At 36.3% G+C, this 12,073-nt stretch overlaps 1 protein-coding gene across 1 annotated transcript in view; it reads right to left on the reverse strand.

The window, feature by feature from the left end:
- Positions 1 to 12,073, reverse strand: part of LOC132123913 (contactin-associated protein-like 2) — a 394,838-nt gene that overhangs the window by 18,768 nt on the left and 363,997 nt on the right. The window contains exons 18-20 of the mRNA XM_059534600.1: positions 10,887 to 11,123; positions 7,633 to 7,866; positions 5,075 to 5,208 (exon numbers count right to left, since the gene is read on the reverse strand). Coding sequence (XP_059390583.1) covers positions 5,075 to 5,208; positions 7,633 to 7,866; positions 10,887 to 11,123 — 605 coding nt within the window. The remainder of the gene's footprint in view (positions 1 to 5,074; positions 5,209 to 7,632; positions 7,867 to 10,886; positions 11,124 to 12,073) is intronic.

Genomic DNA, 12,073 nt, shown 5'->3' on the forward strand with positions numbered 1-12,073 from the left:
TGAATGAATGAGAGAATGAAATCAATAAATGATGAACTGCAAATTTCAAATAGTAATTAAAATGGCGAAAGACTAAATAAATATATAAAATGTACACCTTTCCGCATATAAATTAAACAAATATAATTTTAACCTAAAACCACAGTACGTGACTCTTTTGGCTCAGTAAAAACTCATACCAAAATATACTCCTTTAAAACATTCATAAATACATAATGTATTTTTTATGTTTATACATACATTTTAATTATTATAATAAAAATAGCAAAACGCTTCTCTGACATTTGCATATGTTTATCACATTTCGGTCCTATACATGTTTTCACACAGAACTTTCAATTTGGTTATGAAGCAGCCGTTACCTTCCGGTTATTCACCATGGTAAAATGAATAAATAATGAATGTACGAATATAGCCACACAAAACAAATGGTTATTAATATGTCTCAAAAACATAGCAGGCCTTCTAGGGCTAATCAACAAAAATTATGAAATTATTATTTCTGACATAATTATTCATAACTGCCAATTTTACAGAAAAGGTGTTTACAGAATAATGTTTTAGTGGAAAAATACTGGTAATTCTCGCATACTTTTTTGGTTAGAATACGTCAGGTTAGATGGGGGTCATTGGGTCATCAGATCTGAGGTATTTTAACACATTCAAAGCTCAAATGGGATACAAAAATTCCACATATTAGAACTCTACAAAGCTCCTGTAATACTCACCAGTGGAAATTAAAGATTTCTGGTCTGTTGCTTGTCTGAGATGGTGAATAGGTGGCTTAATGCAATGATAAAAACATAGTGCAAGGTCCACCACATTACTTTGATAGACAGTTGACCTGATAGTGGGAACACCAAAAGCATTCATTAATCTAAATGAATAATAGATTCCTAAATGAAAGAGCATTCTGCTGTTTGCCTTTGGGTTTTAAAAAAAATCCTCTAAAAGATCAAGTACATCTGTTTGCTTTTCCCACATGGTTGTTCTCTCAGTTATGTTTTGACCTTTCACTGTCTGATTCAAAAGGGGTGTGATGTTTCATTCAAAAGACATATCACAGGCGTGGGTGTCTGGAAAGGTCAGCTGGACTGATGTTACTGTCTTTCATCTCATATTCCTTTTGAAGCAAGCTCTTTTCTCTTCTGGAAAATGCCCAGGTGGGCAAAACCCGCATCATGGAGATCTAAAATGCAAAATCAGAATCTGATTCCCCAATAATTCACAAATAACTCAATCTTTGACTGGTTTGATGGATAAATAGTCTTTGTGATCAGGGCTGTAACAGAATATTTATTTTTGTTATCTTTAATATAATTTAAAACTGTAATGTAAACAATATCATTACAATTGGAACTGTAAGTAAACATATTTAATATAATACTTAATAATATACATTTATTTTCAGCATATTTCACTGTCCATACCAGAATTATGACAGTGGATAAATGCAAGGATGAGTAATTAAAAGCCTAATGTTGCCGATCAACCTGTGACACGTCATTTAAAGTATGAGGCTGAGAGGTTCCAGGTTCTAATCTCTGATATCATTTTTGATTTTAATAAACCAAAATTGCATCTGTTGTGCATCTGCATAAGCAGATACATATCAGGAGTGGGGATGCAATTGGATTTTGTTTTTGTAATTTTAATGATAAAAACCACAATGACCATTCAGCATAAAGAATCTGAATCAGATCATCATTCATTATAAAACATGTTAATGAGATGAAAACTTTTGTTTGACAATTGGAGAGGTTTCTTCTGTCTTAAATACAACCCTTCCACAAGCTATTTCATAAAGTGGAAGGGACAAAATTGTCCCCACTGTACCTGCCTTTAAATTATGTATAGGGTATAGTATCCTGCAGTGTATTTTAGTGTCATTGAGATACTATTTAGAATTTGTATCAATATTTTGAATCAGTATTTATTTTATATATTTTCAGTTTTATTTTTAATTTGAAAGTTTTTTAGTATTTGGGGTGAGTGAGATTTAAAAAAAATAATTTAACATTTTTATTCAGCAGTTATCCATTAACATTGATCAAAAAGACTATTAATAATGTTGCATAAGATTTCTCTTTCAAATAAATGCTGTTCTTTGTCGTTCTTACTATCTCTCAAAGAATGCTGAAAAAATGTATTATGGTTTCCACAGAAATATTAAGCAGCACAACTGTTTTCAACACTGATAATAATAAGAAATATGACATTTATAATATTTTACAATATTACTGTTTTTTAAATCAAATAAATGCAGCCTTAGTGAGCATAAGCAACTTTTTAAAACAAATAACAAAACAAAGCAAAAAATCTACAACCCCTAAATTCTTAAAAATAATATACAGTACATAATGTCTAAATCTTATATTCTATAAAATGTTTATTGTTGAACATTTTTTATTGTTATTGTTATTATTGTCATAAAAGCATAGCAGGCAAATGGACAAGGTATTTAATGTCATGAAAGTTAAAGTTATTTGTAATTTCCAACAAACTAAACAGATCTGTAATTTTAAAAGAAAAGCTAATTTAACAGATGCAATAAACCTGCTGGGCTAATTAAATATAACTTATCAGGCTTGGACAAATATAACAGAAATCTGTAGGCAACCTGCCTTTAATTTACACATCTATGTGATATACCTTAGGAGTACCTGCTTGTTTGCATGCAGTGTGTGTGTATGTCTCTGTATATTTCACCCCATGACAGATTTCCAGCTCTGTCCTATAGGATCTTGGGCTTGACAGAGGCGTGTTGCAAGAAAAGAAATAAGGCAGAATTAAAGGCTTTACAGGCTTATCGTTCCTCATCTGTCCAGACAGCAGAATTTGATTATTTGATTTAGGAGCCCGGAATGGAGCAGGAGCCAAAGACCAGATAGAGAGAGAGAGAGAGAGAGAGAGAGAGCAAGAGAGAGAGAGAGAGAGAGAGAGAGCAAGAGAGAGAGCAAGAGAGAGAGAGTAAGAGAGAGAGAGTAAGAGAGAGAGAGTGTAACAATATTGCGTTACTTCCTTATAAAAAGTTATATTTTTGGCAAATTTAAAACCTCTTTCACACCAAAAGCCTCAGGCAAAAGGAAATGCACATTCACGTCTGTACAGTAGAATGCAGAAGATGAAAGTTCAACACTCTTCAGCAATAAAAGAAGAAGAAATGTTAATTTATCTTGTGTATTTTTTGTTTATTAGAATGGTAGAATTGAATCATCGAAGGTAAGCAGCGTAATAAAATGGGATTAAATAAATTAAACTAATTATTGTAGTTGCTTTTAACGGTTTTTCTTTTTTTTATGATTTTTTGTTTTGTTTTGTTTTTTTAGTGAAATGAATTAATGCATGTTCACATTTATTCTAGAACTAAAGTAACATCTTACTATTTACTTGAAAAAAGAAATCTCATCACGTAACTTGCGTTACTTGTAATGCATTACCCCCAACACTGTCCATGGGTGGTAGAGCTCATGCTTCTGTCATCTTGATCACTGCTTTATCATTTCATGTTGCTGAATGTCCTGCTTATCGACCACGCGAGATGCCATGTGTCTCGCCATTTAGAACATAAGAAAATCTACAGTTCAGAGATCAATATGTGCTTTCAATTATCCTGCTTCTGTACTGCAGCTGGGCTTGTGAGACCAATGCAGTGTATCCTGGGTAAAAGACACGGCACACATCCACTCACATACTCACACATTGGACACATTCTGTACATTCCATTACGAAACAAAGAAAGCTGCCTATTTATACTCGAATTTGACTAAAATTGAAGGCAGCATCACATGTATGATTTTGGTTTTAGTTTTTTGTAAAATTATCAATAAAATACTGTTCCATAATGTAGTTTCTAATTTAAAATGGGCACTTTTTATTCTATACTAAGTATACTAAGTACTATTCTGTGTGTGAATTCATGCCAGTGTTGATAAAGCACAACTTCCTCACACCTTCAGCACACATTCATCCCTACATAAAAGCTTTACTACCACTGGACCTCACTGTGTGTACCAAGCACTTCTCACTGTACTCCTCCTCTAGCAATACCAGAACATGTTGGATGCTTTTGGATCTGAAATGACTGACTTGGTCTCTTGAGACCAGAGCATGGATTACCAAAAGTCTCTATTTTGTAAATATAGGCCTTGGAAGAGGTCAAATGAGTTTATTTTGCTTTGCTACAGTAGTATAATTCTAGTGGTGACAACAACCATGCATGTCAATTCTGCAGGCTGCGTCATACTCTGTGAGATGAAGTGTCACTCTTTTCATTGCTTTTGTCGGCACTGAGACACTTGCATGCTATTTCTCCTGCTCTTTTTCTAGCAAAGATTCACTCATCATTAAATGAAGACCTGATTATTTCAGGAGCCTTATCACAAGTCCATTGTTTTTTAATGTCTGTGCTACTTCTGCTATATTTGCACACTTAAAACAATAATTTGGTGTTCCTCTTGTACCATAGTCCTCTTTTATGCTAAGAAATATGTCACCTGGCAGTTCTCTCCTAAGTGGTTCCACTGCTGCCAGCATTAAGTCCGAGTATGATTCTAACACTTTTAACTGTAAGGAAATTACTCGTCTTTAAAAATTTTGGTTCAATATACTTACCTGCTGATCAAAAACCTATACACTTTTTTATTTTTATTTTAATTTAGTATCTTTCAGGAGGGTGTACTAATTTTTGCAACACAAAATTGTCATCTTCTTTCATTCTTTTTTGGGTAATTGATCAAGAAGGCTTGTTGGAACATTGCATCTCCAAAGAACCCTAACAAGTCTTCTAAGTAAAGAGTAATTGCTGAATTTATTAAGTTTTAGAGGGGGTGGACTCATTTATGCTGTGAACAGTATACAAATTTATTTGTACGGCACCGATAACAACCTGCTTTTAAAGTAGTTGCCCATGAAGAGAGTTTCAAATCAGTTCCTTATTAGGTTTTATTTTAGTTAAAATACTGCCTTAGAAGTGAGAAAGCTAACTACTATATTATTGGATGAGTATTTTAATACATTTAACCAACGTTTCTGATTGTAATATTGAGAGTGGTCCGTTTAATTTGTTTCCCACCTGCACTTCTATGTGTCTCTCCACCCGCGAGATGTTGACGGTGTGGGGCTGCCCATTGGCCAAGTTCCTCTGGTCAATATCGATACTGAAGGGTTCTCTGAGACCACCCAAGTTGTACCGCAGCTGCAGGGAACCTGAGTGAAACAGGGTGAGAGATAAAGTCCACATTTATCCTGAATTCAACCACACTGCAGTCTTCCTGTATGCAGAATGTTTGAGCATGTGAGATTATACATCAGTTCTGCACCCTGACATCACTCACCTCTACTGCACACTCCTGTGCAATGGGCCTACACGCTGCAGGGAAGAACACTACCTCATTTGGGTAACAGCTCAGGCCAGCAAGATAAATTTGCTCAGAGACTACAGAGTAAAATTCAATGTGGGCTTTTAACTCAAAGAATAAGCATCACCGGTCTTGCGTGCCCACTTTGGGTATATACAATGGTACTGAGTCACTGTGTTTAATGTGAAATCCTGTCACTGAAGGGAATAAGGGTTGTTTTCTTTAAACACCAGATGCGTTTTACTATTAAACTCTAAAAAGGATCACAGTGTTGTGCTTATGCCAAACAAACAGGAATGTAATTGCCTGCGCTCTGCCATTTGTCATATAATTAGCTTTTACTGTTGCACTTCCACTTTAAAAAGCAATTCAGTCTGCTGCAATAAATTTTCCTTTATTATAACAGTGTAGTTTCAAAACTTCTGCAGAACAATCATACAGACACACACAGATGTGTGTATTGCATCGGCATCCGGACTTAATGATGAACAAAGACTAACCGGGTGCGATGCGATAAGTTCGCAATTTGTCTGTTCATACTGAAAGCAACAATGCTGTGCGAGGGGGCACAATTAAAGCTAATCAGAACATATTTTATGTTAAATACACAGTTTGGACAAATGAGATTTTAACTGTTCATCTCACACCCTGGTCCCCCAAAATACATTTTACTGATTTTACAAGTACATTCCTTTATTCTGCTAACTCTAACCACAGATATACTCTATATACACAGATGCCTCATTAGCGGCTGTTTCTATAGACCAATTTTCGTGTTTGCAAATAGTGATGACGTTTTTTGTGGGTGGAGCCTATGGTGGCAGAAAATGACAGTTTTAAAGTTGCAGTCTATGGAAGCCATGGAATAAAATAATTAAAAAAAAGATACTTTTGAGTTTATATTTCAAATTTCTGACTTTTTTTCCCTTGCAATTCCGAGATCATATATAATATAAAGAAAAATCAACTTGTCATTTTCTCTGTTCACTTCGAGCTCAGAATCTTTAGTATATAATCCCACACTTCTGGCTTTTTCTCCTCAGTTCAATGCAATTCAATTCAGTTCAATTTTATTTGTATAGCTTTTAATGAAAATACAAATCATTACAAAGAAACTTTACAGAAAATTACATTTGTACAATATTTATTAGTAGCTTATAAGTGGTGACTGTAAGTTTATGTGCATATGACAGGAATTTTCAGAAAAATTAATACAAGATGTAGTCAACCAGACGATGAACATTATAAACAGCAATTATTATATGATGCAATCACAATATTTGTTAGTTCTGTTTGTTGATTCAGGGTTAGCATTATCTGAGGTCCTCTGAGGGTCAGCATCATCTCTTCTCAGGTGTTCTGGATCCAAACTGGAGCTTGTGTAAATCCTAGTTACCATGGGATGAACTCAGAATTGACCAACTCGCAACAGTTGAATTAAATTGAGTGATAAAATCCGAACTAGGAGACAAACACTTGCGTTTGAGAGAAAAAAAGTCAGAATTGTGAGATAAAATAGGTACATTTTATAGGTTTAAAAAGTAGGCTATTTCATGCTGTAACTGTAGGGCTAACACAATATGTTCCCTATGAACTGCATTATGTAGACCTACTGTTTAAATCAAATTTAAGCTTTAAAAGTAGGATAATTATAGCAGGTTTCATCTATAGTCTGTCAGTTTAAACTTCTATGTTTAGCTTCAAATGGCGACAGTATTCTATAAAAATACTTTGACGACAGTATTCTGCAGTTTACACATTTCCCACCACTTGTTACCAGTGTTTTTCTGCCACCACAATGCACACAGAGCTGCAAGTGACGGAAATGTGACGTCTACTCCAAACTGGTCCATGGGCCTCTATACATAAGTCATTCGTCATATTTGAAACTTGATTTGACAGTTGAGAGAAAGTTGACTATACGTCTGAAACCGTATAATTATACGCATGTATGAATCTCTATATTTGCAATAGAATTCAGGAGATGATTTTACTAACATTGAAAAGTCACCATAGTTTAAAAATCTGTAATATTGACTTTAGTTTAAATCTTGACAGTTTTTAAAAACAGAGGCCGCACAATGTTGTGGCACCTTGGAAAACTCAATAATTATTAATGTGAGTGATGAAACATTGACCGTTCAAAGATCTAGGAAGTGTTAACCTGTTTGAAGTGGTCGAATGTGGAATCTACATATTCTTTGGGGAACCCAAAATGGTTCCTCTTTGGAATTGCAAAAAAAAACCTCTTTTTGAGTGAACAAGATGTTACCATTTTGACGGAGGACCACGGCCATGTAATCCTGGGTTTTTGAGCTGACATAAACCAGAAGGGTGGGAGAAGTGGAGGTGCTGAAACTGAAGGTCAGATCTTCACGTGTCAGGTTGGTCTCAACAGGAAGGTTGTAGATTACGCTCTTCTCATCCAGGCTGGAAGCTGCAGCGACCACTTCAGGTACCAGATTATACTTGACCAGTGTTCCCGCCTCAAAGAAACCACCAACATCTGGAAAAGAATGAGGTGTTTCTTCAAACAATACTGATTATAAGGTAACATTCGTGTTGGTCCTAGAATAACAATTTTAACAATCTATCAGATTTGAGGGTTAGGTATAGTTAGGAATATGCAGGATGCAAAAATAATCATATATTGTACTGATACTTTTATTTATGTACACTACTGTAAATATATATATATTATATATATATTGGAGTTGGTAATTAAAAAAAAAAGTTTCTTAAAATCACAAAGTCTGCATTTGCATTTGCATTTGTTTGCATATATATATATCATATATATAGTAAAAACAGCACAGTATTACTGTCAAATATAATTACAATTTAAAATAACAGTTTTTCTATTTTATTTTAATAAATGAGAGTAATTCATTTCCTGTGACGGCGAATCTGTCGAATTTTTTTAATAGCAGCCATAATGTCAGTCTTCTGTCACATGATCCTTATATGTGAATATGCTGATTTGATTTTCAAATTAGATTTCTGAACAATTTAGAAAACTTTTGTGCTGCTTAATATTTTTGTGTAAACCACGTATAATAATAACAAAAAAATCATGAACATATATATATATAATGTGTGTTATCAGTCCAATGGAAGGGTTAGACGTCACGGGCGGGGTGACAAAGCGACCAAGTTGCCTAAAAGCATGTGAGGTGGATACAGCGGCAGTTTCTGGGAAATGAAGTTAGTGCTCGCAGGGATGCAAGAAGTATGGCACTGAGACGCAGTGTTTTGTTCTCTCAGGGAACCATGGTTAGATGCGTAACCTAGAGACGCTCTCCTTCAGGAACTCGAGCTGCGTCAAAACACTTTGGGAACGAGTTTGCCCATGCTGCCAGACAAATCCCTGCGTAGTGTGTTAGAGCACAGCTACTGTAAGACGAGAGAAAAGGAGCCAGGAGCTGCGCAGAATGCAGGTAGGAACCTGACAAAATAGGCAGACTGGACATCCCACAGGGTTCCGAAGCCCAGCTTCAGGAGGAGTGAGCCTTGACTCCCAAAGGAGAGTTGAGATCGGAGGACTCGAGGCTCTGGAATAGCATTCTGATCCACCGCTTAGCATAAGGTAACGTATAACTACGGGGTGTCTGTCCACTGAGTGTCCACAGAAAGGGGCATGGTACTGTAGGTTGCAATGGCCACCACGTAGACCTTCAAGGTGTAGTGGATCAACCCTGTGGAGAATCGGGCCGCAGGAACTCAAATGCAGAATTAAATGCAGCCAAACAACTGGACAAGTTAAAACAGTCTGATGTGATAAGATTCATATAAAGAACAGAGAATGACCGTAATGTCATGGCAACGCATGGTCCATTCGGTTATACAAACAATATCAGTCTCCTCTGAGAAATATACCTGCTGCAGCAAGCTCTCACTCACAAGATGAAGAAACCACAGCGTGGGCTTCCAATCCTGAGAGAGAGCACTAGATCTAGGGAATGCTGGTGGAGAAAGGACGAGCCTGTCTCTAACTCGTCCGCTAGATCCATGTGCGATCCATGCAATCTCATTTGCCACCGTGCCTCAGCAGCAGCAGGACTGGAACCACAAGATCACAGGCACGTGACACATATGATTCAGAGCATGGTCACGCTGAAGGCATTCCCAAAGTGTTTCGACGCAGCTTGAGTTCCTGAAGGGGAACTGACATCACCGAAATGTTTTGTATTCATGAGAGGCTTCTTCAACAGCTATAAACCAAGAGGACACTTTCCTATTACCTTTTTGCTTAAGGGGGAGAACAAAGGTCCTTACACGGATCGTTTAACCCGACTGCTAGGACGTGTACAAGTGTGTGTGGATTTGTCTTACACAGAAGCAGTATAAACAACGCAGGATTTCTTGCATATGGTTTGGAACAGGAAGAACCATGGGAAATCAACACGGGGTAATGAAGTAAATAGAGGTTATAGAAAGAGAGTGAACGAACATGACAATGTGCACCCGCACTGAATATCTCATGTACACAAAGGATGAAGCGGGTTTATCTGTTATTCATGGCATTCTCTCATTCAGCTGTTTTACCCCCTGGAACAGAGCGCTAAGTACAAATGAGCTTTGTACAAATGTTGTATTGGGACAGGAAGGAAGTCAGCACAGGGACTATAGATTGGTTTAATTATTTGAAGTGTGTATTATATATATTTAGTTTTTGATTTTTAAACCATACAGTTAAAGTCAATAGGGTCCAAAACAAAACAAAACAAAAAACACTATGACCGAATTGAGTATTATGTACTGACAAAAAAACAAACAGACAGACAGACAGACAGACATTTTTCTTCTTCATATCTTCTTTTGTGTTCTGCAAAAGATAGAAACTCATACAGTTTGGAGCAACATGAGGGTAAGCAAATTTGCATTTTGGATGAACTAACCCTTTTAATCTAGGAAAAATAGCACTAAATTGCATATAGACATGAGAAGAAACACATCACATCCATAGCTCCGAATCCAAATAAAGCAGCAAAGAGATTCCTCTTCCTGGAGTGAAGGTAATATGTAGTATTGAGCCACAGATGTAAGGCGGCTTGTGGGAGCAATTGCACTGACCCAGAGGCAAAGAATCTGAGAGAATTCGATATTGACTGCAACACCCTTGAAGGCAGAAGTAAATATGTGTCAAATGGAAATGTGAGTTAAAACCTTGCAATTACGAGGTTGTTCATGCATATTTCAAGCAGAAGGAGATGTTGAAAGCTATAGGCAACCATCAGAGTCCCAGACACACAGCGAGTCGCCATCTTTAAATGGAGAGCATGCGATGCTTGATGGAGGTCTCGAAATAGAGTACAAACTACAGAAAGGGCCTGCTCATGTCAGTGATGCTATTACTTTATTCAAATAAGGGAGGCGGGGCTTAAATGTAAAGAGTGGCTCTTTAGAGATTCCCGCTCCATTACAAGTTTAGAGAACAATTCAGTCTCATATCTCTGGATAAAGTGTATAGACTTCACAGAAAACTTTTTAAAAGTATGAATTTCTAAACTGCGTATGCACACTGACCTTTTGAACAGAAAGGCCCATCATAAGCAGTGGTGGAGCAGTCACAGGAATAGCCGTTGTATTTCTCCACACACTTGCCGCCATTACGGCAATACATCCCAAAACTGGTGCAGTGACCCGAACAACCAGGTTTTACACCCGGAGTGACCTTTGCCCTCTCTTCTAAATCAAGGGTCATCCCGTTCATCTTCAGAGAGCGGATACATCCAAGAAATCCTCTCTGACCTCCCGCTGCACCTAGATGAGAAATAGAGACAAAGACTAGTCAATATTACGCTTGACAGTGGTCTTAATAAAAGCATAAGTGGCACAAAAAATTACTCAATCATTCATTTTCATTACAGGCTTAACAACAAGCTTGAAAACAGAAGGTTAAATTAGAAACATTAAGTTTTAGCCAGTAGTTCTGGTCATTCTGGTCGCTTTCATTCATTATGGCATGTACCATTCAATACAATAGGCCTTAGAGAAATTAGACATTAGAGTTTATTATCATTAGAGTTCCACTTCCAGGAGAAAATAAACATTTGCCACTTGCTCGATGTCTTGTCTGGACATCTTTTCATTATACAAAACTGCCCAGTTAAACAGAAATCGTACAATCATTTGCTAGATTAATAGTATATGTCCTGGCAGGATGCATCAATTATTACAAACTGTGAATAATAAAAACACACCCACAAGTACAAGCCTATCACAATTTATCTAACTGCCAAATGAGGAAAGCTTTATCAATTCCTCCAAAGAAATCACATGGATTGGAGTACATAGAGATTCAATTAATTACAGTTAAGAGCTACAAAAAGAACAGACAACACATTTTCAAAGTTTTAACTGAGCTGGTGACCTGGTTGGCTATTTAATACAAAACAAACTCACTGAATCCTTTGCTAATAATCCTGAGAGTAAAACTCTTATCATCAAATATACAGTAAACAATAGTATGCTATTTATAATACTTGAAATTCACAATGTCTCATGCTTCAAGGACGAACATGAGATATAACACAAAAACACATTTTAATGAACACCCTATTTATTCTGCAACATTGTTCTTATTTGATTCATGTACCATAGCAGCTGTTTTTTATGGCATCATTTGTTGCTGAAAAATCTATTTCACAAAACTTTTTCACCAGAACCGTTTTCATAAACACAGGATGTGTTTGAACTTTTGAAAGTGAAAC

Source organism: Carassius carassius, chromosome 42 (genome assembly GCF_963082965.1).
Source record: "Carassius carassius chromosome 42, fCarCar2.1, whole genome shotgun sequence".
Lineage (NCBI taxonomy): Eukaryota > Metazoa > Chordata > Actinopteri > Cypriniformes > Cyprinidae > Carassius > Carassius carassius.